At 46.5% G+C, this 26291-nt stretch overlaps 1 protein-coding gene across 1 annotated transcript in view; it reads left to right on the forward strand.

Moving 5' to 3' along the window:
• The first annotated feature begins 838 nt into the window (after window positions 1-838).
• LOC121865407 (protein bric-a-brac 1-like) overlaps window positions 839-26291 on the forward strand; it is a 61603-nt gene continuing 36150 nt past the window's right edge. Inside the window, exon 1 of the mRNA XM_042364774.1 lies at window positions 839-2215. Within this exon, the coding sequence (XP_042220708.1) occupies window positions 2161-2215 (55 nt within the window). The 5' untranslated portion in view covers window positions 839-2160. The remainder of the gene's footprint in view (window positions 2216-26291) is intronic.

The raw sequence follows: 26291 nt of genomic DNA on the forward strand, positions 1-26291 counted from the left end.
GGTGTGTGACAGGTGTGTGAGGCTGCAGTGAGTGTCGTAATCATAACTCAGGTATGACAATGGAGTGGTTAAGTCAGCTGTGAATGAGAAGCTTTATGATCCATAACTTGATAATATTACCTGCAGTATTTACCTTAATAATGACCAGGTGTGTGAGGCTGCAATGTTTAGTACCATAATCATGTTACGTGTGTGCGTGCGTGCGTGCATGGCTCACAGACAGCGTGTGTACCTTTACTCTCCTCACTACAGCATTAAAGGTGGTGTTTGTTTACAACTGGGCATGAATGGAGCGACCAGAGTGTGACGTAGTAAACTTTATTTTAGCCATGTATTGTCTACCTGGCGTACGATTTACTCTTGAGCTTGGTATTACTACGTGTTCAGCAGACATCTGTACAGTAGGTTTTGTTTAATTCGAGTGGAGCAGGTGGAGAGTGTGGAGCAGGTGGAGAGCGTGAGCCATCAGGTGGAGCTAGTGAATGTGGCGGCCGTGGATGGGGTGGGGGCGGGGCCTGGCAGCTCCAGCGCTATGTGGGTGCCGGTCATCGCCAGACCTCTTGACAACCACAGCTCACAACACCATGTTTCTACCTCACCCACGCCGCCTTCTCTACCCCCATTCACCTCCCACCGCTGCAGTAAAATGTGCTGTATCAGATGTGTGTGGTAGGAAGAGTGGTAGTGCCTTCCTACATCACAAACAAAACGCTGATAAGTGATCACGATACTACCGCGAGAGTAGGCGGTCGGCGTGTGTGTGTGTGTGTACGTGTGTCGGAATGTGAGTGCGTACGTTTGTGTGTTAGCCTGTGTTGCACATGTTGCATGATCAATACAGCCACAGAGAGCTGAGGATGGCTGCGGGCACGGTGTAGTGTGTTTAGCGGGTGCTGGTGTGGTAGGTTAGCGGCCCGTGTAACATTGTAGGACCGAGTGTCAAGGGATGAACACCTCTCTCTCATCGCCCCCCCCTCCCCTGTTGCCTCAGCGGCCAGCCTGCAAGTGTGCTACCTCATCTCCTCGGTGTTATATGGCGTGCAACACTGCACTCCTCCACAGTGAAGCGTGCCACACTGCCAGGCACAGGTCGTGGCTCTGCTGGTAATACTGGTGGTGTCCCGTGAAGGAGTTGGTGCAGCAGTCCTGCCAGACACATGGCCGGAAATCCTTATCTAGTGTTTATCGTTACTCAAGGCTTGACTGCTGACGGAGTGTATGTGTGAGGCCAGGCCGGCCCAGTGGCCATGTTTAACAGTAAGAGAGCCGCTTGAATCATGGCCAATGTGTGATTATGACACTTTTTTAACAACAGCGAGGAACAACTGCAACATAACCCGCTTGTTGAAGACTTCAACTGAGTGTTGCCATCGTCATGATGGACTCCAGCGAGGCGGGCTAGATACCTCACCTCACTCTTTTTCCAGTGCAGTAGTTAATATCATCGGTATAAATGATCGCCAGTGTATTTCCATATCATTATTTCTTATGAATCTTTGAAGACGTACAAATTATAACCATTCTTGTCGCCAGAATGTCCCCGACGGTCTAGCCACCTGAGTTCCCTCGCATCTAACACACTATAAACTTGACATCTCTTAACATACAAACCAAGTGAGTGAAGACAGACGTCACCAGGAGAACAAGTGACTTGGTAATGTGAGTGTAGTGAGGTGTGGCGTTTTAACACTGTTGCCAAGAGTTACCAACAACTGTGGGCGTGTTGCGGAAGTTCACTGTTACGCCCCCCGCCCCCCCACCTAGAGCCCCCGTGCCTGTGTTAATGTTTACCTTGTGCACATCAGGATATATCATCATCTTGCAACATACAAACCTCATATACTAACCTAACCAAACCTCAGCAACTGACCTCAACAACTACAAACCTCGACCACCTCAACCTCATGCTTGACGTGTGTGTGTCTGTCTGTACTTCAGGTATGACACAGAGTCAAGATAGTTCACGTATCTACCATATGGATTAATATATAAACTCTACTTAGAACCAATAACAAAAAAGTTTCTGTTTGGGTGGAAATAAAACGCGATTCTGAACATAAAGAGAGAGAGAGAGAGAGAGAGAGAGAGAGAGAGAGAGAGGAAGAAAAGAAGATAGGAAGAAAGACAGAGGAGGAAGAGGGAGGAGGCGCCACTTGGCTCATGGTGAGGCTCTTGATGCTGACCCATAAGATGAAGGAGACTTTCATTATCAAAGGTAAGTCTAGTAATTACAGGTGATGTCCAGGTACTGTTATATTGAAGTGTGTGTGTGTGTGTGTGTGTGTGTGTGTGTGTGTGTGTGTGTGTGTGTGTGTGTGTGTGTGTGTGTGTGTGTGTGTGTGTGTGTGTGTGTGTGTGTGTGTGTGTGTGTGTGTTCTCAACTTTGTATTACCATCACCAATGTGTCAATGAAACTCAGTCCAGAATCCTGTCTTTTTCTCAGCCCCTCACTCCTCATGTTCCCCTCACTCCTCATCCTCATATTTCCTCTTTTCCTCTCATGTCCTCCCTTCCCCTCCTCCTCATGTTTCCCTCCTCCCTCCATTTCCCCTCATGTTCCCTCCTCCTCTTCTTCCCCTCCTCCTCCACTCCTCATGTTCCCCTCACTCCCTCCATGTTTCCCTCACTCCCTCATGTTCCTCTCACTCTATTCTCCCCTCCTCCTCCTTGTTCCCCCTCACTCTCATATTTCCCTCATGTTCCCCTCCTCATCATTCTCATGCTCCTGTATTCCCTCCTCCTACTCATGTTCCTCTCACTCCTCCTGTCCCCTCCTCCTCCTCACCCTCCTCCTCATATTTCCTCTCATCATTTTCCTCCTCCTCCTCATGTTTCCCTCACTCCTCATGTTTCCCTCACTCCTCATGTTCCCCTCACTCATCATGTTCCCCTCACTCCGCATGTTCCCCTCACTCATGTTCCCCTCACTCCTCATGTTCCCCTCACTCCTCATGTTCCCCTTCAATAGGCACTTTCTTTGATTAATAGTCACTGGCCTCGTGTTAATAGTCACTGACACTGTCGAGCGATGAATGACGTGTAAACCAGAAGGACGTGTTTACCCGGAATGTTTTGTTCTCGTCACCTGTACCGGGAAGTCACTGGCTGGCCCTCTCAGACCAAGTGCCACCACTCAGGTACTAGGAATTTCCGATTTTGTTTTTTCCCCGCATTGGCACTATAGGTCACGAAGCAACACAGCTGGCACTCTCTTAACTATGCTTTTAAATGACGTGAGTTCCCCTGTAAAGAAAACTTTCCCTCTTTGTAATTTCATAATCGACAATTGTAAAAACAAAAAAACTTCTTAAAATGTGATGTACTTTCTTGTTTTTGTTTTTCTACTTACGAGTATGTCATTTATTTGTTTTATTTTGTTTGTTTCCCCCAGTTATAATAAATGCGTTGCTTTTGTTATCGATTTGTTGGTAATATCAGGAGGGAAGATTGGAGGACATAGAAAGACAGGGAGGAGAAGAGACGACAGGGAAGATAATGCAAGGAGGAAGGGAAAGAGGGAACTAGGAAGGAAGATAAATGAAGAGAAGAAGCCAGGGAATGATAAGGAGGAGGAAGAGGGAGAGAAGGGTGAGAAAGGAAGTTTTAAACCGAGGGTGAGATAATAAATAAGAGAGGAGAAAGCAGCGATTAAAGGTTAGAAAAGTTTAGAAAGCGTGTGAGGGAAGGAGAGAGTGAATGGTCCGGGGGGTGAAGGGGGGAGGGGGGGGGTGAGAGAAAGGTCAGTACTGAAGGAGGAGGCACAGTGGTTGGTATAATGCTGTACTACTACTTCACCGCCTCCTACAGTAGCCACCAGCAGGAAGCAGGACCCAAATCTCATGACATTTGGGTTTCTGGTGACTCCCCAACCCCCTGTGACCTGAAGGTTGGGGTGTGTATCCTGTAGAAGGAAGGAGCCAAGGAGTGGATATGGTGGTGACGTGGAGGTCGTTGTGTGCAGTGACCCCCCCCCCTCCTCCCCACCCCGTCCCCTGAGGGTGTGGGTGCTGCCTCAGGTCTTGTATGGTGCTTGCTGCCGCCCTTTGTGTGAGACCGGTTATTGTACAGCCTTTGTAGGGGGTGACGTAGCGCCCCTCACTCCCCTCCCCACCCTCTTTTCCCTCAGGTCCTCCTCCCTCACTTGTCCTCCTGTGTGACTCCTCGCCTCTCACCACCATCACCCCTATCACCGCCACCAACCCTATCACCGCCTCCAACCCTATCACCAACATCACTACCACTACATGATGTCAAGTTAATGATTGGTGGTTAATGAGACACAATATTCACCTTTACTGCAGGAACCTAATTAACGTGTGTTTTATTGTTATTAAAGTATTCGTCACAAATCATCGACAGGTGTGGTGAAAGGGATCTTATTGTCTTTGGATCATGTGAAGATTAGACACCCCAGTTCATTTCACCTGATGATTAAACACCTTAACACTACTTAGGTTATGTTAGGGTGAAATAAACTAGGTTGTCTAATCATCACTTGATCCCTTTATTCTCTCTTTTTTTTATCGTATCTTTTATCATTTATGCTACTTTAATATCTTCTCGTCTCGCAGTATTTTTGTTTTCGTCTCTACGTCTCAGTAAACATCGTTCACAGTACATTTAAACATCACTCAAGTAACATCAATCAACCTTTCCTTAGTTTAACACACACAAGGAAGAGAAAAAAACAAAATATATGAAAACAAATTATCAAAGTAAACCCGACATTCGGAAATTTTGGCATTTTTTTCTTGTTTTAATGTGGTGTACCGCAAGGTGACAGCTGGGGTCCTATACTCACTATTATATTCTCTGTAAAACATTCTAGGGATTCAAATGGCTGGCTTTTCTGTAATCCTGTTGGTATATTGTATGTATATATGTATGAATGTAAATATCTTTGTGTGTGTGTATGTACTGTGATTGTATCTTGTTGTTAATTATGAATTCTTTTGTTTTTATTTTTTTCTTAATACAAGTTGGCATCTGCGAGGAGTACTGTTTTACATGAGGTGTCCCGCCACTTGGTTTGTTGGTCGGCCATACTAATCAGATATACTCGCAGAATATATAATTTTTGTCGTCACTGTAGCATCTCTCTCTCTCTCTCTCTCTCTCTCTCTCTCTCTCTCTCTCTCTCCTCTGTACCTTCCCTTACGAGGAATTAAGACTCAACATACGAACCTTTAAGAATCCAGCTTCAACTGACAATGGATCGACTAATAATCTCTTAGTTCCGGGAGCCACTACAGTGATGTAATGCAACTTGCCAGGGTTATGCCAGGGGCGTCTCGACCCTGACGTGGCTGCTGCCGTAGACGTACCCTCAGGAGGATCATGTACAGGTTTTGATCTGGCCTATGGGCTTCTGCAGGCAAGGTGAGGAGAGGTTGATGAGTGCAGGTGTGTGTGTGTTCAAGGGCGTGGGATCTAGGGGGCGTGGAGTCACTTACCAGTATAGCCAAATTTAAAGGCATCTATCACTTTGCTGCCCGCGCCTTGTATTAACCTCTGCTCCCATGGCACTCAAAGACCCCGAGAGAGCCTGGCACCCCCTCCCCCTAATATGGTCACTTAAAGGTGGAAATGTGCAGCGTTGCCTCATTGGCTGGTCTTAATAGGCCCCAGTCCCAATAGGCCCTAGTCTCAAGAGGCCCCCCATTTAAACTGCTATCCAGGCTTAATGGGCTCGAATCTTCAAAGAGCCAATCAAAATAGTTGGGTTTGATTATATTAGGTTGGGTTGTGACCTAGTAAGATAAGGTCTCACGTAACCAACACTCTCTCTCTCTCTCTCTCTCTCTCTCTCTCTCATTGTAGGACAACTCAACCCTAGAGACTTAACCACTTGGCATTCCACAGAGTTGAGGAGGGAGAATGATTCGCTAGTGTGCCTCGGGCGTGGGCATGGGGCACACACACACGCACACACACACACACACACACACACACACACACACACACACACACATACATCTCCCCTGGTTGCTGGCTGGCTCTCTCTTAAGCCTCTCAGGCCTTCACTTGTTCCTCCCTTCTGCTGGCTGGTTCCTCACAGGTCTAAAGGCATCTCTAGGTTGTTGGATATTCGAGGGGATAAAGAGTAATGTTCTGGTGTTTGTGGTGTGGATGTCTGGGAGGGTAGAGAGAGGAAGATAAATAGAGAGAGGGACAGAGAGAGAGAGAGAGAGAGAGGAGAGGGGGGTACACCGATAAAAAAAAAGATAGAGAGCAGTGAAAGATAAACACATTTCATCGGGAGAGAAAGACAGTGTTGTGTGGACATGTGGTTCATTAATCACAGTCTGGCCCAACATTGCGTGTAGGGCGTGACACATGGGAGGCAGTGTGACAGGGGAGGGGGTACACAGGGGATACAGTGAAGGAGGGGGGGACACATAGGAGACAGTAGGGGAGGGGGGACACATAGGAGACAGTGGGGTAAGGGGGGCGGGACATATAGGGGATAGTGGGGGACACATGAGAGAGACAGGTATACATGTGTCAGGTTAACCCCAGTGAAGATACCAGTTACCCCTTCAGCCCCCAGCACCTCAGTGGTTGACATTGCCGTGAGCGACATAGAAGGTCGTGAGGACTGTGTGCCCTACAAGAGAGAGAGAGAGAGAGAGAGAGAGAGAGAGAGAGAGAGAGAGAGAGAGAGAGAGAGAGAGGGTCTTTATATAGCTCAGGGTAGATATGACGTTTCACATTTGCATTTCTCCTCAATCACATTCAGTCAAATTTACTGAGATAATTCATATCTTTAGTTGGAAGGACGCCTCAGTGACGAGCCGTGAGACGCCCTCCCTCACCGAGCGTCAACACATTATACTCTCACTATATGGTAAAATCTGTCAACCATTCTCGCCGGCGTGGCTGAGGGCCGCCAGCAGTGGTGGAGGAGTGGAGGGTGTCCTTAGCTAGCCGCCGCCTCCACCTGCCTTACACTCACCACACCACACCAGCAGTACTCCCGTCCCTGGAATACAGAGTTGAATTCACCCTCAGACCAATACTTAACATGCATGTGAAGTGGGTCGTATGTTATCGTAATTATTCCATTATTTAGTAGCTGGCAACTGGGGAGGGTCGTGCCCGGGGCGGTGAATCAGCTGTTATTATTTATAACCTTAACTTACCCCCTTTCCTCTGGTAATTACCCTCGCGTGTAGGCCCATTGCAGCGCTGCCGTCTCCCCACTACTGCTGTACACGCGGGGCTACTGCTGCTGCTCGTCCTCCGTCACTTTAATGTTTTGCACCAGTTACTCTGCATCAGTGAGGCTGTCAGCCCTGATGGTCTGGTCTCGTGCACACTGAAGATTACTGTAGTGAGAAACTCCCGTGGGCTACAGTGGTTGTCCCTCCACGCGTGACAGCTTAACTTGGTATTGTATGTCTTGCCCCCGCCCTCGCACACTACAGGCTACCACATCCCTCCTCCTGATGTCAACTGTAGCTGACAATGTGAGGGTGGCGACCACATCCTTGAGACACACTTGTCCTGTCTGTGGCTGTGTAGTGCCGTCTATGTACCAGCCGTGTCTCCTGTACTCTACCTTGGCGCTACTGTTTCTCTACAGTGGTACTGTTGCTCAACGGTCTGTTGCTACCTGCACGGTCTGTTCTACGGTGCTGTTAAGTTATCTCTAGTGCTGTTTCTGCTGTTGTTGACCACGCTGCCGCAATTGCTGTGTCACCTATCTTATTGGTGTTGTATTTACGTGGACCGCAACGGAGTGGCGGCCGTTGGTGGTCATTAGCAGCGGCAGCGGTAAATGTGTAGGTGCGGAAGGACCAGCCAGCCGTCACACCGCCGCACGCAGGTACTGGACCGTCGCCACAGCACCACACCCACCCACCGTCTTGCTGCGCTGCTGTATAATGACCATTTTCCACGCCCAGCTGCTGTGCTACGCCGCCTTCCACACCTCCACACACCTACCATCAACACACCTCCACACACCCACCATCAACACACCTCCACACACCTACCATCATCACATCTCCACACACCTACCACCAACACACCTCCACACACCCACCATCAACACACACACACCACCACACATCAACACACCTCCACACACCTACCACACACCTCCACACACCACCAACACACCTCCACACACCCACCATCAACACACTCCACACACCTACCATCATCACATCTCCACACACCCCACCAACACACCTCCACACACCCACCATCCACACACACCATCACACACACCACACACACACCTCCACACACCCACCACCAACACACCTCACACACCGCCATCAACACACCTCCACACACCTACCACCAACACACCTCCACACACACCCGCCATCAACACACCTCCACACACCCACCATCAACACACCTCCACACACACCACCAACACACCTCTACACACCTACCATCAACACACCACACACCTACCACCAACACACCTCCACACCCCACCATCAACACTCCTCCACACACCCGCCATCAACACACCGCCACACCACAACACACCGCCATCAACACACCTCCACACACACACCATCAACACACCTCCACACACAACACACCACCACACCACCAACACACTCCACACACCACCATCCCATCCACACACACACACATCAACACCACACACACCCACCATCAACACACCTCCACACACACCCCATCAACACACCTCCACACACACCGCCATCAACACACCTCCACACACCCCACCACACCCACACACACCCACCATCAACACACCTCCACACACGCCATCAACACACCACACCGCCATCAACACACCTCCACACACACCCACCATCAACACACCTCCACACACCACCACACCTCCACACACACACCACCAACACACCACCACACACACCTACCATCAACACACCTCCACACACCCGCCATCAACACACCTCCACACCCACCATCAACACACCTCACACACCCACCATCAACACACCTCCACACACCTACCACCAACACACCTCCACACACCATCAACACACCTCCACACACCTACCATCAACACACCTCCACACACACCTCCACACATCAACACACACCTCCATCAACACACCTCCACACATCAACACACCACACCTCCACATCAACACACCTCCACACACCACCATCAACACACCTCCACACACCTACCATCAACACACCTCCACACACACCTACACACCAACACACCTCCCACACACACACACCTCCACACCTACCATCACACACTCACACACCTACCATCAACACACCTCCACACACCTACCATCAACACACCTCCACACACCTACCATCAACACACCTCCACACACCCGCCATCACACCTCCACACACCTACCATCAACACACCTCCGCACACCCCAACACACCTCCACACACCTACCATCAACACACCTCCACACACACCCTCCATCAACACACCTCCACACACACCCGCCATCAACACACCTCCGCACACATCTACCATCAACACACCTCCACACACACCCACCATCAACACACCTCCACACACACCCGCCATCAACACACCTCCGCACACACCTACCATCAACACACCTCCACACACACCTACCACCAACACACCTCCACACACCTACCATCAACACACCTCCCCACACCCACCACCTCCCCACACCTGTCCGAACGTATGTAAATGTTACTAATGACACAGAACCATAGAGTGTAATTAACTCAGCTGATGACCTGAGAGAGAAGCAGGAAGACACCATAAATAAGTTTTTAATTTGGACTGAAAATTAGCAAAGGTTGAACGTAGAGAAATGTAAAGTAAGACGGCTGGGGTGGAGGGGCGGCCTGTTGTCGTGTTATGTGTACAGGTGTAGGAGCTAAGGGCAGGTACAGTAGTTTACATATAGAGGAAGGGTAATGAGGGTTCCTTAAGCTATATAGGGTATAAATATATGTTAAGCCAGTTATTTACGCAGTGAGGTCAAAATGTTTCTTTCTACTCCATTATGAAGCACTAACAACTACTGTACATTACGTCCAATAATGGCTTAAATTTGTCCTACAAAAATGCTAAGTGCATATTTGTTCCGTGATTATCTTTATTGGCTCAGAAAGTGTGATAAGATATCTTTAAGGTAGGTCATGAATGATGAGTCGTGATATTGTTGTGGTGGTGGTGGTGCAGGGGCAGGCTACCTCACACCGTCCAGTAGGTGTAACAGCAGGACCCGCTGTGGCGTATGCTCCACAAATACTTATGTAGTATTTCTTGTGGGTTGAGCAGCATTGTGTCATTAACCCCCAGAGTGTAAGCGTCACGTTGACTCACGTCGCTACGCATGCAAGATCCACACAATGGCTGGCAGCGCAAGTAAACAGAAACGCCGTTTCGCTTCTGACTTGGTTGCCAACGGAGAGTTGCCAGATATGTAATTCTTGGGTATTTTTATATGAAATTTCTCTGCACTACTTGGAATAAAATTTCTATATTAGCCATCACAGTTATTCCTTCTTGCTGGTGGTACAACAGTTTAATTACGCGTGTCTTTGAGTATAGAGAAATTTATCTGAGTAAGTGGTAGGCGCGAGTCAGGGAATAGCGACGTCTGGCATCAGTATCAACTTGCCAGCAGTGCATATCAAAACACGGGAGTTGCAACCTTGCATTCTTGCCGCCCTCGCTGCCGCCCGCCTCGCTGCCAGACGCACAAGGCAGCACCTCGCACGTGAGCTGATGAAAGGCAACTGGGTGAGTGGCCTTCACCGCTCTTGTCTTAGATTTCATTCATATAGCTCGTACTTATAAAGCTCATCAAGGAGGAATCTTACTTTTGATAAACAAGATTTATTGAATCTTTAAATCATGTTGTGGTTATGGCTGAGTCCCAGTTGTTCCTGAAGCAATATATTCCAGTCGTGTTGGAGTACTGTACCATCTATCATCGTTGTTGACTATGCTTTGATAAAAAAAAAAGATAGACTAACAATTGCTGGTGTTTCATCAGGTAGTGGAACGCTCGACGAGGTAGTGGGTGGGTGGGGCCGGGGAGGGGGAGTACTGGCCAGCTCCAACCTCTGGGAATTATCATGATGAATGACTGCACTGCAGGCGTCTTACGTCACCTCACCCCCCTCCCCCCTCCTCTTTTCTTACTACTTCCGCCCCCCCCCCTTCCTGCCGGCACTACACTGCACACAATCTTTAATTTCCCTCTTGTTTATTTTACCGTCAACTCCATACAAAAGGTGGAGGGTGGGACATGTAGGTGGAGGTTAGAGTGGGTGTGTGTTCCTACCTCTGAACAACACCAGTTGAACGAACTTTCGCTGACATATTGGAGTGAACAAACATTATGTAGTGAACACCACATGACACACCTACACTTGAGTACAGCGGGGTACACCTGGAGTGTAGTGTGCGTGTACAGTGGCCAGGTAGGCTATTGATCTGGTGGTGGTGGTAGTAGTAGTACAGTACTGTTGTTGATGGTGGTAGTGGTGATGGCAGTACTGTTCTTAATGACTTTCAATCATCATAATAACAAAATAAAAGAGCCTTCCACTTTTTACAACATAATACAATATCTTCCCTTACCTAAACGGCGCCACTGACAAATGATAAAAATTGTCCTTGTTACGTCACATCCGGTCTACACCACCTTCAAGACAATCACACTTCTCTCGGGGGAAAATATCTAGGAGGGAAAAAAAAAACATTATTTCCCAGGGCCAATAAGTGCCTCTCAGGGCTAATGTCACCTCCGCTACTCACCATTTGTAATACGAATTTGTCTGTTTCCACGAATTGTTGCTTATTGCTGGTGTGGCGAGGCGTACAGGTGAACACATTGCTAGTATGGAGAGGTTAGCTAAGCGTGGACAGGTGTACAAGTTGCCCTGGGAGGCTATAGGTAACAGGAGTGGCTCAAATACTGACCTTGTACTACACCACAGTATAACTCTCTCTCTCTCTCTCTCTCTCTCTCTCTCTCTCTCTCTCTCGTAAAAACATAATCGGTGCATATGTTCTTGCTATAATTGGTCACCCGGAGTACACAGTGCCATGATACAGTACAGAAGTAGGCACAAAACGCCCTTCTCGGTGCCTTTGATAAAAACCCTCAAAGCTGTTTCCTCCCTCCCTCCCTCCCTCCCTCGTAATGGCGTATCTCTCTCTCCCTCATGGTGGCGTATCTCTCTCCCTCGTAGTGGCGTGTCTTCCCCCTCCCTCCCTCATGATGTAGTATCTCCCTCAGGGTTCATCTCTCGCCTCATCCAATCATAAAGACGTGTTGTTTGTTGACTTACTTTAGAACGGACCGACCATATATTATTAATTAACGGCACCTGGTTGACGACGTCTTATTAATGGCACCTGGTCGACCACGTCTTATTAATGGCACCTGGTCGATGACGTCTTATTAATGGCACCTGGTCGACGACCATTATGTATGTCACTGAGTTTAAGACACGACGAAGAAGAAGAAGAAGAAGGAGAATAAGAAAAAAAAGGAAGAAAAAGATAAAGAAAAACAAACGTCTCTCTCGTGTCTGGCACAGTGTCAGTTGTGTTACACTGGTGTGTGACGGCTGACGGGTGGCACTACTTCTTACCGGAGTATTGTGTCCCGTGGCACACCTTACCTTTGGTAACTCTTGTTCCTGGTTGTGGGTCAGGGTGCCAGTTGTGGGTTATGTCACCTGTTGTAGTTTAATATACCTGGCATTGCTTTACTGTATATCTGTTATATTTAGTGCAATGTCATCTATCATTTGCCGCTGTGACACATGCTATCTGTGTGTATATGTGTTCGTATGAACATGTGTATAGATATATGCATATAGTTATGTACGTACAGGTGTGTGTAGGAGTAGCACCTGTGGCGCACCTGGCTGGCACCAGTGCCGCCTACATCCCCTCCAATACTTGGCACCTGTACCTATCCGCACCTGGTCACTGAAGCGTGGCCGCTACCGCCACTACGTGCACTCTGATGTAAATATACGCCATGGTTTTTCAGGTTACTTGCCATATATTACCCGAGTGTTGAGGTGTGCGGGTTGTGTTATCGATAACGTCTCAGTGTGTTGCTGGTGTTCGTCTGCAGTGTTGACGTCAGTAATTAATAGTTTTCAGTGCCTGGGGTGGAAGATGTGAGGTGGATGTGTTGAACCATTCAGTCAGTTTTCTATCGACTATAAACTGGATGTATAAAGTGTCTGTAGAGAACCACTCACTCGGTATAGGTTTGACTGCAAAGAACATTTTTCACCGAGGAATTCCCAGCTCGTAACCCACTCATGGCTGACCATAAACACGCCACCACACGTACAGTAGTTGTTATTGCTAAGGTTTTTTTATAGCTAGCAACATTAAGTTAGTGACAAGAGCGAGTGAGTGGGCGAGGCTGTGTGAACGGGTGTGAGTGTTAGTGCACAGGTGAGGCCTACCGCTCCTCTCTCGCTCTGTGATAATATTAGACACATGACGCACGTAGTAGTGCCTTGGTGGTGGAGTATATCATGTTATAGATGAATCTCTCTCTCTCTCTCTCTCTCTCTCTCTCTCTCTCTCTCTCTCTCTCTCTTTATACCAATCTTTATCTAATCGACACTTGTCTCTTGCAGGTACGTAACGTGGTCGAGGAAAATGCCAGAAAGAACAACAGTAAGTACTAACTCGTCTTCTGTCGTGTTGTATAATGGGAACACAAGACTCGGCTCACCTCTTAGTGTTGCTCGAGAACACAAGCGAGTAATTTGTTCCGATCTATTCCACAAGATTTCGAGAGTGTCTTCCGAAGAAACCGATGACCAGGTATGATTTATGAATTACGGTCATTTATCATCTAGCGAGGCGCCACCATTAAGGGAGGACAGGTAATTCTTAGGTGTTTCCGGGTAGCATGACACACACACACACACACACACACACACACACACACACACACACACACACACACCTTAGTGATTTCTGCAAAATTATTCTTTTACTGATGATTGTGTTAATGTTTTTTTTTGTTAAGTTAGTTGTTGGTTTTTGTGTAGCTTAGGTAAGATGCTCGCCACCAGGTAGTAAGATGCTCGCCACCAGGTAGTAAGATGTTCGCCACCAGGTAGTAAGATGCTCGCCACCAGGTAGTAAGATGCTCGCCACCAGGTAGTAAGATGCTCGCCACCAGGTAGTAAGATGTTCGCCACCAGGTAGTAAGATGCTCGCCACCAGGTAGTAAGATGCTCGCCACCAGGTAGTAAGATGCTCGCCACCAGGTAGTAAGATGCTCGCCGCCAGGCTATGCACCAGTGGAGGCCGCCAACAACCCACTGCCAAGGCTACTATAAGGTGGCATGACTGGATTCATGCCCAGGTAATGTGTGCCAAGGTCCGTGTGCAGCAGCCACCGGGTAGTGCCAGGGTCCTCGTGCAAGTCTCTGTAAAGTCAGTCTATGTCAAGACCTTGTACAGTATTTTAACATTACTTCAGGTAAGGACGGTGTCGTAGTGCACCTTGAACTACAGACTACTATAATTGTGTGATGCTCTGGGTTAGATTTCTATGAATGCAGGTATGCTTGTGGTGTGAGCGCTCGCCTCCTGTCTTATAGGTCTCTGGTTTGCGTCCAATTCACCCCTACCCAGATGGGAAGGGCACTGCCGGCCATACTGCCTCCTTGTGCACTGTAAGTTTGATACACAGTAGCTGTATCCACACTGCCCCTGACGGGTCATAGGGTCCATGATCCACGTTCAGTTGCCGGTGAAAAATTTTGGCTGAAAACACACACAGCGGTGATATAACTCAGTGATCACTTTAGCCACTGTGGGACACCAGAGTGGGTCAGCATGATGGAGCACCACACCTGTACTCCCTCACTAGGCTCAGGTGTTCCATGTTGGAGGTTTGGTGTAACCTGCGGGTGGCGTCACCGTCCCTGCTTCATACACGGTCCTAGGCACGTTTTACCGAAGCCGTACAGGCGACTCTCCGCCTCTTCCTGTCGGGTGATACGTAGGTATGTGTTGTCTTGGAGCGGCTCCAAGTGTCTGAGGCATATGTTTCATCCGTGTTGACGGAGCCAGCGAGGAGGAGGAGGAGGAGGATGCCGTGGCCTCCCGCGTCCTTCTGATTCCATAAAGGTTTAGAAATTACAATGTATGTGAGGTAGGTGACGCAGATTGACCAGAGGAGTATGAAGCAACAGTAGTGGTGCCTTGTGGCGCTAGTGGTGTGGCTGGCAGCGTAGGTCTAACATAACGTTCCGCGCGAGCAGAGGCGTGGAGGGCTGGCAGCAGTGACGCATACGGTCGGGGAAGCTGGCCTGGCGTGCACCACCCGGGAAAGATTGCAACATGAAAGTCGACTGGTCACTTTTGGTCGGAAAGGTCCAGCCAGATGATAGGTGTATGAGGGAGACTGTGGTCGTGTAGCTGTGAGAATGTTGATGTGTGGTTGTTCTCTGTTAAGGGTCGCTAGTATGTGCAGGAGACAGTACAGTACTGTGGTAGTGTTTCCTTCAGCTGCAGCCGTCATGTTGGGAGTGTGTTGCCGTAGGTGTGTTACTGCGGCAGTGTTGGTGTGGAATGATACATATACGGTATAGGATAAATTGGTGGCGTCGTAATGCTGTACTGTTCATAGAAGTGTGGGGGGTAACAGTACTTTATTATTACTTACCAAGACACACAATTCACCACATAAACTTCATAAATATATATATATATATATAAGTCAAAGGAGATTATAGTGTTTAATGTTGTTGTTTATCGAGTCACTATGGATATTATAAAGTCACTTAGGATATGAAAACCAATATTATGAGTTTGGTAAAGTGGGATTGTTATGTAATATATCCTATGTGGGGGAGGAGGAGGAGAGAATGAGAGTGGAGAAGGAAGGAAGGAAAGAGGGGAGAGAGAAGGAAGATAAAATGGGGAAGAAAAACGAGTGGAGGAAGAGAAAGCAGAGAAAGATTCAAGGAAAGAGTGTGTGTGTGTGTGTGTGTGTGGGTGTGGGTGTGGGTGTGTGTGTGTGTGTGTGTGTGTGTGTGTGTGTGTGTGTGTGTGTGTGTGTGTGTGTGTGTGTGTGTGTGTGTGTTTATCACTTGCCCCGTGACGAGGCAACATAAACTGAACAGGTAATGTGCAGGTGTGCTCGGAGGAACTACACTGCCACCTTTATCATTACCCCCTACCTCACCTCCTCCTCGTGTTAGGGATGGCCAGCAGCTGCAAGTACAGGACGTGAAGGTACTACTTGAAGAATGTACTCGAGTGGCGACTCCTTGATGATTAAGGTGTTTGAGGGTGGAGGAAGAGGAGGATGATGGTGGCTGGTGACAGTAGTATATGCTTATGGTGGAGGATGAGGATAGTGGCACATCCATAGGGAGCAGAAGGAGGAAAGGATGAGGAGGAGGAGGAGGAGGAGGAGGAGGAGGGAGGAGGAGGAGGAGGAGGAGGAGGAGAAGGAGGAAAGGATGAGGAGGGAGGGAGGAGGGAGGAGGAGGAGGAGGAGGAGGAGGAGGAGGAGGAGGAGGAGGAGGAGATGGAGGAGGAGGAGGAGCAGAAGGAGGAGAGGAGGAGGAGGAGCAGCAGAAGGAGGAAAGGATGAAGAGGAGGAGGAGGAGGGAGGAGGAGGAGGAGGAGGAGGAGGAGGGAGGAGAAGGAGGAAAGGATGAAGAGGAGGAGGGAGGAGGAGGAGGGAGGGAGGAGGAGGAGGAGGAGGAGGAGGAGGAGATGGAGGAGGAGGGAGATGGAGGAAGGAGGAGGAAGGAGGAGGAGGGAGGAGGAGCAGTAGAAGGAGGAAAGGATGAAGAGGAGATGGAGGAGGAAGAGGAAGAGAGATGGAGGAGGAGGAGCAGAAGGAAAGGATGAAGAGGAGATGGAGGAGGGAGGAGGGGAGGAGGAAGAGGAGGAGGAGGAAGAGATGGAGGAGGAGGAGGAGGAGGAACAGAAGGAGGAAAGGATGAAGAGGAGATGGAGGAGGAGGAGGAGGGAAGAGGAAAGAGGAGATGGAGGAGGAGGAGGAGGAGGAGGAGAAGGAGGAAGAAGGATGACAGCAGTACCAGGAAGAACACAGGATGTACACTTTAAGAGTTAACCAATATTTAGATCTGCCTCACTGAAGGGATTGACAACTGTGCGTGAGAGAGAGAGAGAGAGAGAGAGAGAGAGAGAGAGAGAGAGAGGGGGCAACTCTGGGGGTGCAGAAGGGATATTTGTGTGTGTGTGTGGGGGTTCTGTTGTTGATATGGTGTTGCCACTTGTATAATGGATGAGCAGTGGTGAATGAGTGGATGGGCAGCAATGGATGAGTGGATGAGCAGCGGTGGATGAGTGAAGGGGGAATTAGTGGAGGGAGGGAGAAATGTTGTAACTCCTTATATGATTCAAAGGAAGATTAAGTGCAAGATGGGTAGGGGAGGGGAGGGAAGGGGAGGGAAGAGAGAGCATGTACTGTGAGGGAGGGGAGGAAAGGGGTGATCCAGGGTATCAAGGACATATTGAGGCGACGCCTACCATCGTACCCGACACTGCTGGGCGGGGGGGGCACTGCACTCTTGCTCACTCTGACTGTACCCTCTCCTCCCCACTGTCGTCAACGTTGTCACCGCTGTCATTGTTGGCACCACTGAATGTTGTCACCGGTGTCACTGTTATTAAACTGACTATCACCAGTACAGTGATGTTGTCATGAGGATGTACATGCCGTTGACATCATTAGGAGTACATGACTACAGTATCCACAGCTGTAACAGTGTACACAGATGCATAACAACAATGTACACGCGCGTGACCACAACAGCGTGTACGTGTTGGCAGCGGATGATGCTATGCTAACGAGCGGACGAAGAATGTTGTCAGCGCCACAACACACAAACTGCCATCCGTCATGCACAACCTGCCGCTGCCGATTAATGGACCTGTATGGCAGACAGCCTCCCGGTAACTGACCCTCTGCCGCCGCCTTCCTCAGTCATCCCTCCTGACGCCGGTGCACCCAGAACTTCCCTTAGGCTTAACGCTGTATAGAAATCATGCAGATCATGTATAGCTCTTTTAGATGTATCTCCTCTTGGTGTGTGTCTTTGGTTAAGTCTTATAGAAGCTGTATAGTGTGTTGAAAAGTGTCAGTGAAGTGATGACTCTCTCTCTATATTGGTTGTAAGAAGTTATGTATGATTAGAAGCAAGGAGTGTGTGTGTGTGTGTGTGTGTGTGTGTGTGTGTGTGTGTGTGTGTGTGTGTGTGTGTGTGTGTGTGTGTGTGTGTGTGTGTGTGTGTGTGTGTGTGTGTGTGTGTGTGGAAGCCTAAGCCTTGGCCAGCGTGAGGACAGGGACGAGCCAGTAGACCTTGACTAGAGCCTCACTGCAGCGGCAAAAAATTGTGGTGGGGGGGACGATAGGTTTAGCAGAGTCGTCCTGCCTCCCCTTGTCTATCCCCCTGCCTCCCCTTGTCTATCCCCCTGCCTGCCCGCCTGCCTGCCCGCCCCTACCTGCTTTCCCTGCCTCCCCTACCTACCTACCTGCCCCCACCCCTGTACCCCTACCTGCCTCCCCCTACCTACCTGCCTCCCCCCTACCTGCCTGCCTCCCCACCTACCTACCTGCCTCCCCACCTCCCCCTCCCCTACCTACCTGCCTCCTCCCCTACCTGCCTCCCCACCCTGCCTCCCCCTACCTGCCTGCCTGCCTCCCCTGCCCACCTGCCTCCCCCTACCTACCTGCCTCCCCCTACCTGCCTGCCTCCCCCTACCTGCCTGCCTCCCCCAACCTGCCTGCCTCCCCTGCACCACACACTACTCTTTACCTCACCTCACACACCTCAGAAGACGTTGGTGGACAGAGACAGTATAAAGATCTGGTGTACATTCCGATCACTTCCTGTCGTCTGCACTAATGTTATGAACAGTAAGATACTTGTCGGCCTGGTCGCAGGTTTGGGTTACCAGTGCAAGATTATTGTTGTTGGTGTTTATGACGGAGCATTAGGAGGTGTACCCTAATATGGTGCATGGAGCGGAGTAGGAGTGGAGAGCACGGTGCGTGACGGTACAGCAGGCGGCTGGGGAGCGGCCACTGTAGGCCTAACCGGGCGGAGGAGCGCCGGGGGTCCCCGGCACCAAAGGGTTAAAATAGCTGAGTGTCGGTGGGTCGGAGGTGCTGGGTGTAGGTCCTCTAGCGGCCTCCATAACCCCTCCCCAGCACTCGCTACTCACACTCACAAACGTCTCTCGTAACTTTCCTCAAACGTTACAGCTTACCAAAGTTGCAAATTAAATGTACATACGGTCGCCAGGCAACGCATCCATGTGGAGGAACACTCCAGCTTTCTAATTGGCTGATCTCTCCGTTGCATCATCAGTTCAAGGTAAGTGACGTCACCGAGAGAGGCGGCCAATCAGCGCGCGCCCTGCCATGGCTCGCCATTCATTGGTCACCATACACAACGTTGGTTGTGCAAAGCGTTCGGTGACGTTTCCTGTAAATGCACCAATGAACGACAAGGCAGTGTGTGCTCCGCCTACCATTGGCCTACGGATGTGACGTTGTTGATGACGGGCTGGCAATGAAGGGTTGGAGTAGGCCGAGAACCACGAAAAGGGTTAATGTTAAAAGTGTCTGGCGTAGTAACAAGTGGAAAGCTATGTACTGTGCAGTGGCGGGGTGATATGTGAGTGAGTGTGGTCTTGCATAGTGCTATACCAGTGGACTGTAAGGCGGCATACGCTGCCACACCATTACGCCACACTATTTTGGAGCAGCCAATTGGTCAACATATGAACTAAATGTATATAGGTGGGTTTTTAAAAAGTGTTGTGGTGGTGGTGTTGCAGGGCGCTTGGAGTGGGTGTGTGTGTGCGTGGCTGGTGAGTGCGCGGTGTGGGCCTCCTAGCTCGGGCTGCCAGGCCGCCCCACGCTCTAGGCTCAGTCCACGCCGTAAGCCTAGCGAGCCAACCGCAACCGCGCTGGTTGCAACATTTTTGTGATTTGTTGCAGTCCTGTAGCGTGATTTCTAATGAGACTAAGTGTAGAGAAGCACGTATTCGAGGAGACGACGGCGTCGTGAGGTCGCCTGGTGGTATGACAAGGTAACCCGCCTGCAGGAGTATCTGTGAGGGCGGCCTGCACCAGGAGCAGCAGCGTGCAGGCCCACCCTCAGTCACCACGCCCGTTGACCTCGCTCCTGCAGTCCCCTGCCCCCACCATGCCCTTGGTGGGTGTCAACTGGCACTGACCTGCCCGGCCTCTACACTGCAGTAGGCAAGGAGCGTGGCCAACAGGCAGGGAATCGAAGAGCTTGCAGGAGGCCTGCACGCCTGCCCTACTTGCAGGCCAGCCTACTACAACAGGCCTACCCAGGAGTAAGGGCGACCTACCTGGTGTAGGTTGACGTGAGTGTGGTGGTGGTGTGAGTGTTGGCACGACTGTTGGTTCACACAAGTGTTCCTCCGTCACCCAGACACACCACTCCGTGTACAGTGGCTGACACCGCCAGTACCTGTATCATACAGTCTGTATCTGTACTCGCTCAAGTTTCTCGATTGAGACGAAAATATTCGCTGGTCGTGTCGTGTATTATACTTTTGTTTTAGATTTTCTAAAATATTTTCAGTTTTCATGGTTAATAACTGACTCAAAACAGCTCTGTGTAGTCACTGTCAGTTTTCTTGAGCATAGTGTCAGGAGCCGGCGTCAGGAGGAACACACAGTTAAGTAACACAGGTCCCGGAGAACACAACAGCGGTTCACCCACAAACAAACGTACCACAGATCCCGCCTCAGTTGTTGTGTGTTGCTGCCCTCCAGGTAGCTTATACGTACTGTAATGATGTAGACCAGCTGTGTGAGAGGCGACACACGTGAGGTGGTCAACACTGTCTGGTTAAATGATGATAATGCATTACAATATTCTCACATCGACGCTGACCAACACACACACACATACGATAGTTATAAACAATCTAGACTAACTATATAATTACACTAACAATTTAATTATCTACCTTATAGACAGTTACATACATAGTGTGAAATATTTTGTTTGGTAGAAAAAAATAATGTGTTTATTTATGATCAAAGAAACAAACATACAAACATCTTATAGTAAACATTTATATACTTATAAATTTATACTAAAATCAGTAAAACATTCATGAGGTAACAAGTAGAGTGACAGTGAGAGAAGGATAGTTATGCTGGAGGACTATACTGTACCTGTGTGATCTGCTGCTAGTTACAATGTACCTCCATATAGATAGGGTAGTTAAGTGAGGAGAAAAAATAGTAACTAGTCCATTCCAAATGTTAAAAGTGTAATAAATATAATTAATTTTCTCTTTAATACTCTTCAGATACCTGTAATTATTTATGTTAACAAAAGTCAAAGTAATTTTATTTATTTTAATGATGTGACGTAAAAAATATATTCGAACTTTATTTATTATGAAATATATATAATAATTTATATATATTTTTTCCACTGGACAGATATTATTAACGTGTCATTTAATTTATATAAGAACAAATCACAATTAAGGTTACCGTTTAATTTATAGAGGAAAACATTCATATATAACTTAGTTTCATTTATATAAGAAAACATTTCTAAATAAGTCTACAGTTACATTAATAAAACAAAACTAAATCTTTAATGTCATATAGGTCAGAAAAACTCATAAATACTTACTAGTGAAATAAACCATTGAATTTGTATAGTAAATATTATCCTAACAGAATTAAAATGTAATTCTGGTGTGTGTGTGTGTGTGTGTGTGTGTGTGTGTGTGTGTGTGTGTGTGTGTGTGTGTGTGTGTGTGTGTGTGTGTGTGTGTGTGTGTGTGTGTGTTAAAACAGTTAAAAAGAGACAAAAAATAATTAAAATCTGTGATAGTTATTCTGCAGGTATCATGTTGTTGCCTGATAGTGAAGACATTCTTACCTCTCTGTTTTCATCATCTTTCACCTTTCCTCCATCATCATCATCAACAACTTTTAGTCTGTTCGTGGTTGAGTGCATGTGTGGGTTATTATGTGTGTGTGTGTGCGTGCGTGCGTGCATGCATTTGTCAGTGCGTGGTTTTATAAGCTCTATTACATCTATGTGTATCTCCTGTTTTGTGTATGTGTGTATGTTTTATAAGAATGTACTGGATGTATGCAAATGAACGCTTACCGCCAGTGATTGCGTTGTGTATATTACAACATGGTCGTATGCTCGTACGTGTGTATGTGTGTGCTTGTGCTTGTGCGAGTATATGCATGCAAAGTAAAGCACTGGCGTATGTATAAATGTGTGCGCGGAGAGAGAGAGAGAGAGAGAGAGAGAGAGAGAGAGAGAGTTCCCCGGGGCCACTGTGTGTGTGTGTATGGCGGGAGACGACAGCAAAAACTAGCTTGGAAGTGAACCCATTGTAGAGGAAACGCGTCTCAGATCCATATTAGCATTTCACCATTGTCCATCACCACAACATGCTAACCGCCTACAATATCACCTACGGAAAAAAATATATATAATAAAATACAATCAATTCTGAATATATAAAAGACTAATATTGTTTTTTTTCTTCACCGTTTGCTTAATATACATAACATGAAGGGCGGCACGGGTGAAGTGGAGAGTGTGGGGGGGTGTGTGTGTGTGTGTCTCTCTATCTTCCATGGGTGTAGTAGCGGCGGTGGGTGTGGATGTGGTGTGTAGTTTAATTGATACTTCAGACATACACCTACTTACCACTATACACATAATGAAATAAGTACTGTACTGTGTATCATTATTTGCTGTATTATTCCAAACACAAATACCTTCATTCATACAATAAATTCAGATTTTTTATTCCTACGAGTAAATTAATTTTTATCCTGTAGGTAAATTAAATAATTCTTATTAAATTTAAATATATATAGATGTAAATTTTTGTTTTAAGTTCTATGTTAATTAAAATATCAAGTTTATTCCCTCCAGACCTCAGCCATGTCAGGGATAAGTTAATATGAAGTGTCTGTAGGTTTATCGTATTTAAGACCTGAACTAATACGGGTTATAATGTTGTCGCATCACTCAAGACGGCTAGGTAATGATATTCTCACACGCGTTAAGTTATTAATCGGAGAAAATCTAAACATTTCAGGGAGTTAACTCGTCGACGCGGAGGTCTTTGAAATATTTACCTCTTAAACTATTGAAAAACTAGACTATTTATACTTGAACTTTAATCCGTAAATAAAAATATCCATGTTTAATTTATTTATTTTTTTTTTTTTACATTTACGGTGTGTGAATGTTTGTTAGTAATATTAAAACGGTGTGAAATATTGCCAGATATACATAGATATTATATATATTTGAACATTATAATATATTAGTTCATATTAAGAGTAGTCTCCAGGTAAAACAGAAAGGCGAGTTTTATTATTTCATTAGTGTTATAGCAAGAGGTAGTGGCAGGTATTGACCAAGGTAATACTTAGATTGGCCAGGTGTGTGTGTGTGTGTGTGTGTGTGTGTGTGTGTGTGTGTGTGTGTGTGTGTGTGTGTTATTTCTTGGGTTAAAAAAATCTCTGGGCTCATGTCTCCTCACACTACACCCACAGTATGCGAGTTGTGTTTGTGTATTGGTTAGACGTATGCTTGTGTATATCCTCACTATAGGCGGTAAATTTCTCCATGGTCTTGATATCAACTACACCTGGCAGTAATTGACACAGTATTGATAGCCGATGACGTATAGTAGTAGTATTAGTAGTTGTTGTAGTAATGTAACAAGGCCCTTCGATTGTTCAGATAATTAAGTCTTGCTTCATATAATTTACAACGACTATAAAACTTCATATATCCCCTTTTAAAAACTATATAAGTCTATAAAAATTATATATTGCGGTAATTATTAGTTAGTATTACATAGTTGTATTTCCTTATTTATAAAAAAAATAATTCGAAGTTAAATTTTTCATATATTTAGTTTTATACCAAACTTTATATAATGTGTGTGTGTGTGTGTGTGTGTGTGTGTGTGTGTGTGTGTGTGTGTGTGTAATCGTCCTATAGAGATGAAAACACAGCTGAAATAATTATCAAATAAGGAAAACATTTTTTTTATCGCCATAACTAAGTGTAAATTAATTCATAAATGATGTAACGTGTTCTACTTTATTAAGGGAGTCGCTGAGTTAGGTTAGGTTAGGTTACATTAGGTTACTATATAAATACCAGTTTGTTTGTAAATAGAAATTATCTCTTCTGTAATTCTACCTTATAAGCTTCACCTAATATATAGATGGGATTATTTAGTTAATTGTTATAGTTGTGGTTGGGTGAAGTTACTAACCTACAACCATAACTAACAACCTTAACTACTGTCTTGGTCGTTACAACACAACAGCCAAGACCTTACCATTAGTTGATGTTGTGGTGGTGGTGGTGGTGGTGGTGGTAGTTCCGTAAAGATGAAGAAATAGTAATTGGTTCTGTAAAATTATTAAAGTAACGAAAAATGTGATAATAATAATAATAATAATAATAATAATAATAATAATAATAATAATAATAATAAATACACAGTCATTGAAAAAAAATATTATACAGTATACAGTATCTTTAATGACACACACACACACACACACACACACACTACGGTTAAAGTACATACACTCATTAATCTAGTTTTTTTTTCATTAAACACTATATAGAATCTAGTTATAAGTTACTCTTTCGTTAAACACTACGGTTAAAGGAAATTATTCGTTAAGTAATGTTTTTCTTTCGTTTAACAATATATTAAGTAGGTTAGATTTGTTTTGTAGTTCACTGACAACACATTCATTACTGACAACATTGTGCCTAAGTTACCTAACCATCTCTGTCAACCACTGATCACCATACCTTCAATATTTACGATCTGATGTAGATTTCCTCCCCTCCCTCCTGGTCCTTCTGCTGTTCATCCTCCTCACCCTCAGTAGCTGTAAGTGTAGCAGGGACGACCTTACAGTAGCAGTGGTCAGGTCGTGTGCTGGTGGTGATAGTCGTTCTTTATCAGCCAGTGCATTATCACGAGTTGTTATTGTATTTTTTTCTTAGTTTACGTTATATTGTGTTGAAGTGGATTAGTTTGTTATTATGGTATATATTTCAGTTTTCTTCAATGTGTGTGTTTGTATGAAACGACTTACGGATCTGTATTCGAAGCGACCCATTTATGAAACTGTGTTCTTAACGACTCGGGCAAGAAGCGACCTGTACTCTTGAGATCCTGGTAATATTGATCAATTCCAGTGTTGTATTGGGACAAGTAAGTCATGTTTATGTTTTCATTTGTTGTTTAAATTCCCTGGATAGTTGTTAGTAATATCTGGTAACATCTGCTTGTCCTGACTTTAATAGACGTTAAATTTAAAGTAATATTTATAATTTTCACATCGAGAGTAATGCATTAGGTGTGATGGCCGTCAAACACCTCACTCATCTCGCAGTTTTCCTTGACTAAGCAACTCAATTTGATTCCTATTACGTCCCTGATGAAGAAGAATTGAGTGAGATGGAACACAATTAGGGTGTTTACCTCAGACGAATAATGAAGTGAGGTGTAGTAGGTGTTAGTGAGATGTTACCTGTGTATGTTATGTTTTTACCTTGACTGTGTATGATGATCTTGTTAGTGGTTGTTTGCGATATCCACCTGGCGGGGGTAGGAGGCTGTGTCCTGTTCATGTCACTACATTATTTCTGTTGAGTTAACCAAGTGTTTTGTTGTGGCTTGAGCTGGAACAGGTAGTTGGTGGCACAGGTAAATGGTGGCACAGGTAGACAATGGCACAGGTAGATAATGGCACAGGTAGATGGTGGCACAGGTCCCTCACTCCCCACCTCACACACTGACCATCACCTCACACCAAGAAACTCTATAAATTTCACAACCTTTTGGAAATAATCCGATTGACCCCTAAATAGACTTAACTTGCTGTTACGAAGGTCTGAGAGGCAACAGTGACGAAATCTTTCTTGGTGTCAGCTTATCCTCCCCCCCCCCCCTCCTGTCACACATACCTCATGCTGACTTAAGGTGTAGAAGGTAAATTAAGTAAGAATTTTAATGCGAATTTAATATGGTTAGTGAGAAAATCTAATTCACACACACACACACACACACTTGGTATATAAACTTACATCTGAACATGACTCAGTTACGGCTTGTGTATATTCAACAAAATTATCTGAAAACACACTTACATGAAATACTGACGTGTGTGTGTGTGTGTGTCTGTGTGTGTGTCTGTGTGTGTAAAGAAGTTCATGGTGGATCGTGTATAGATCAAGAATCAATG

Source organism: Homarus americanus, unplaced genomic scaffold, assembly GCF_018991925.1.
Source record: "Homarus americanus isolate GMGI-L3 unplaced genomic scaffold, GMGI_Hamer_2.0 scaffold25483, whole genome shotgun sequence".
Lineage (NCBI taxonomy): Eukaryota > Metazoa > Arthropoda > Malacostraca > Decapoda > Nephropidae > Homarus > Homarus americanus.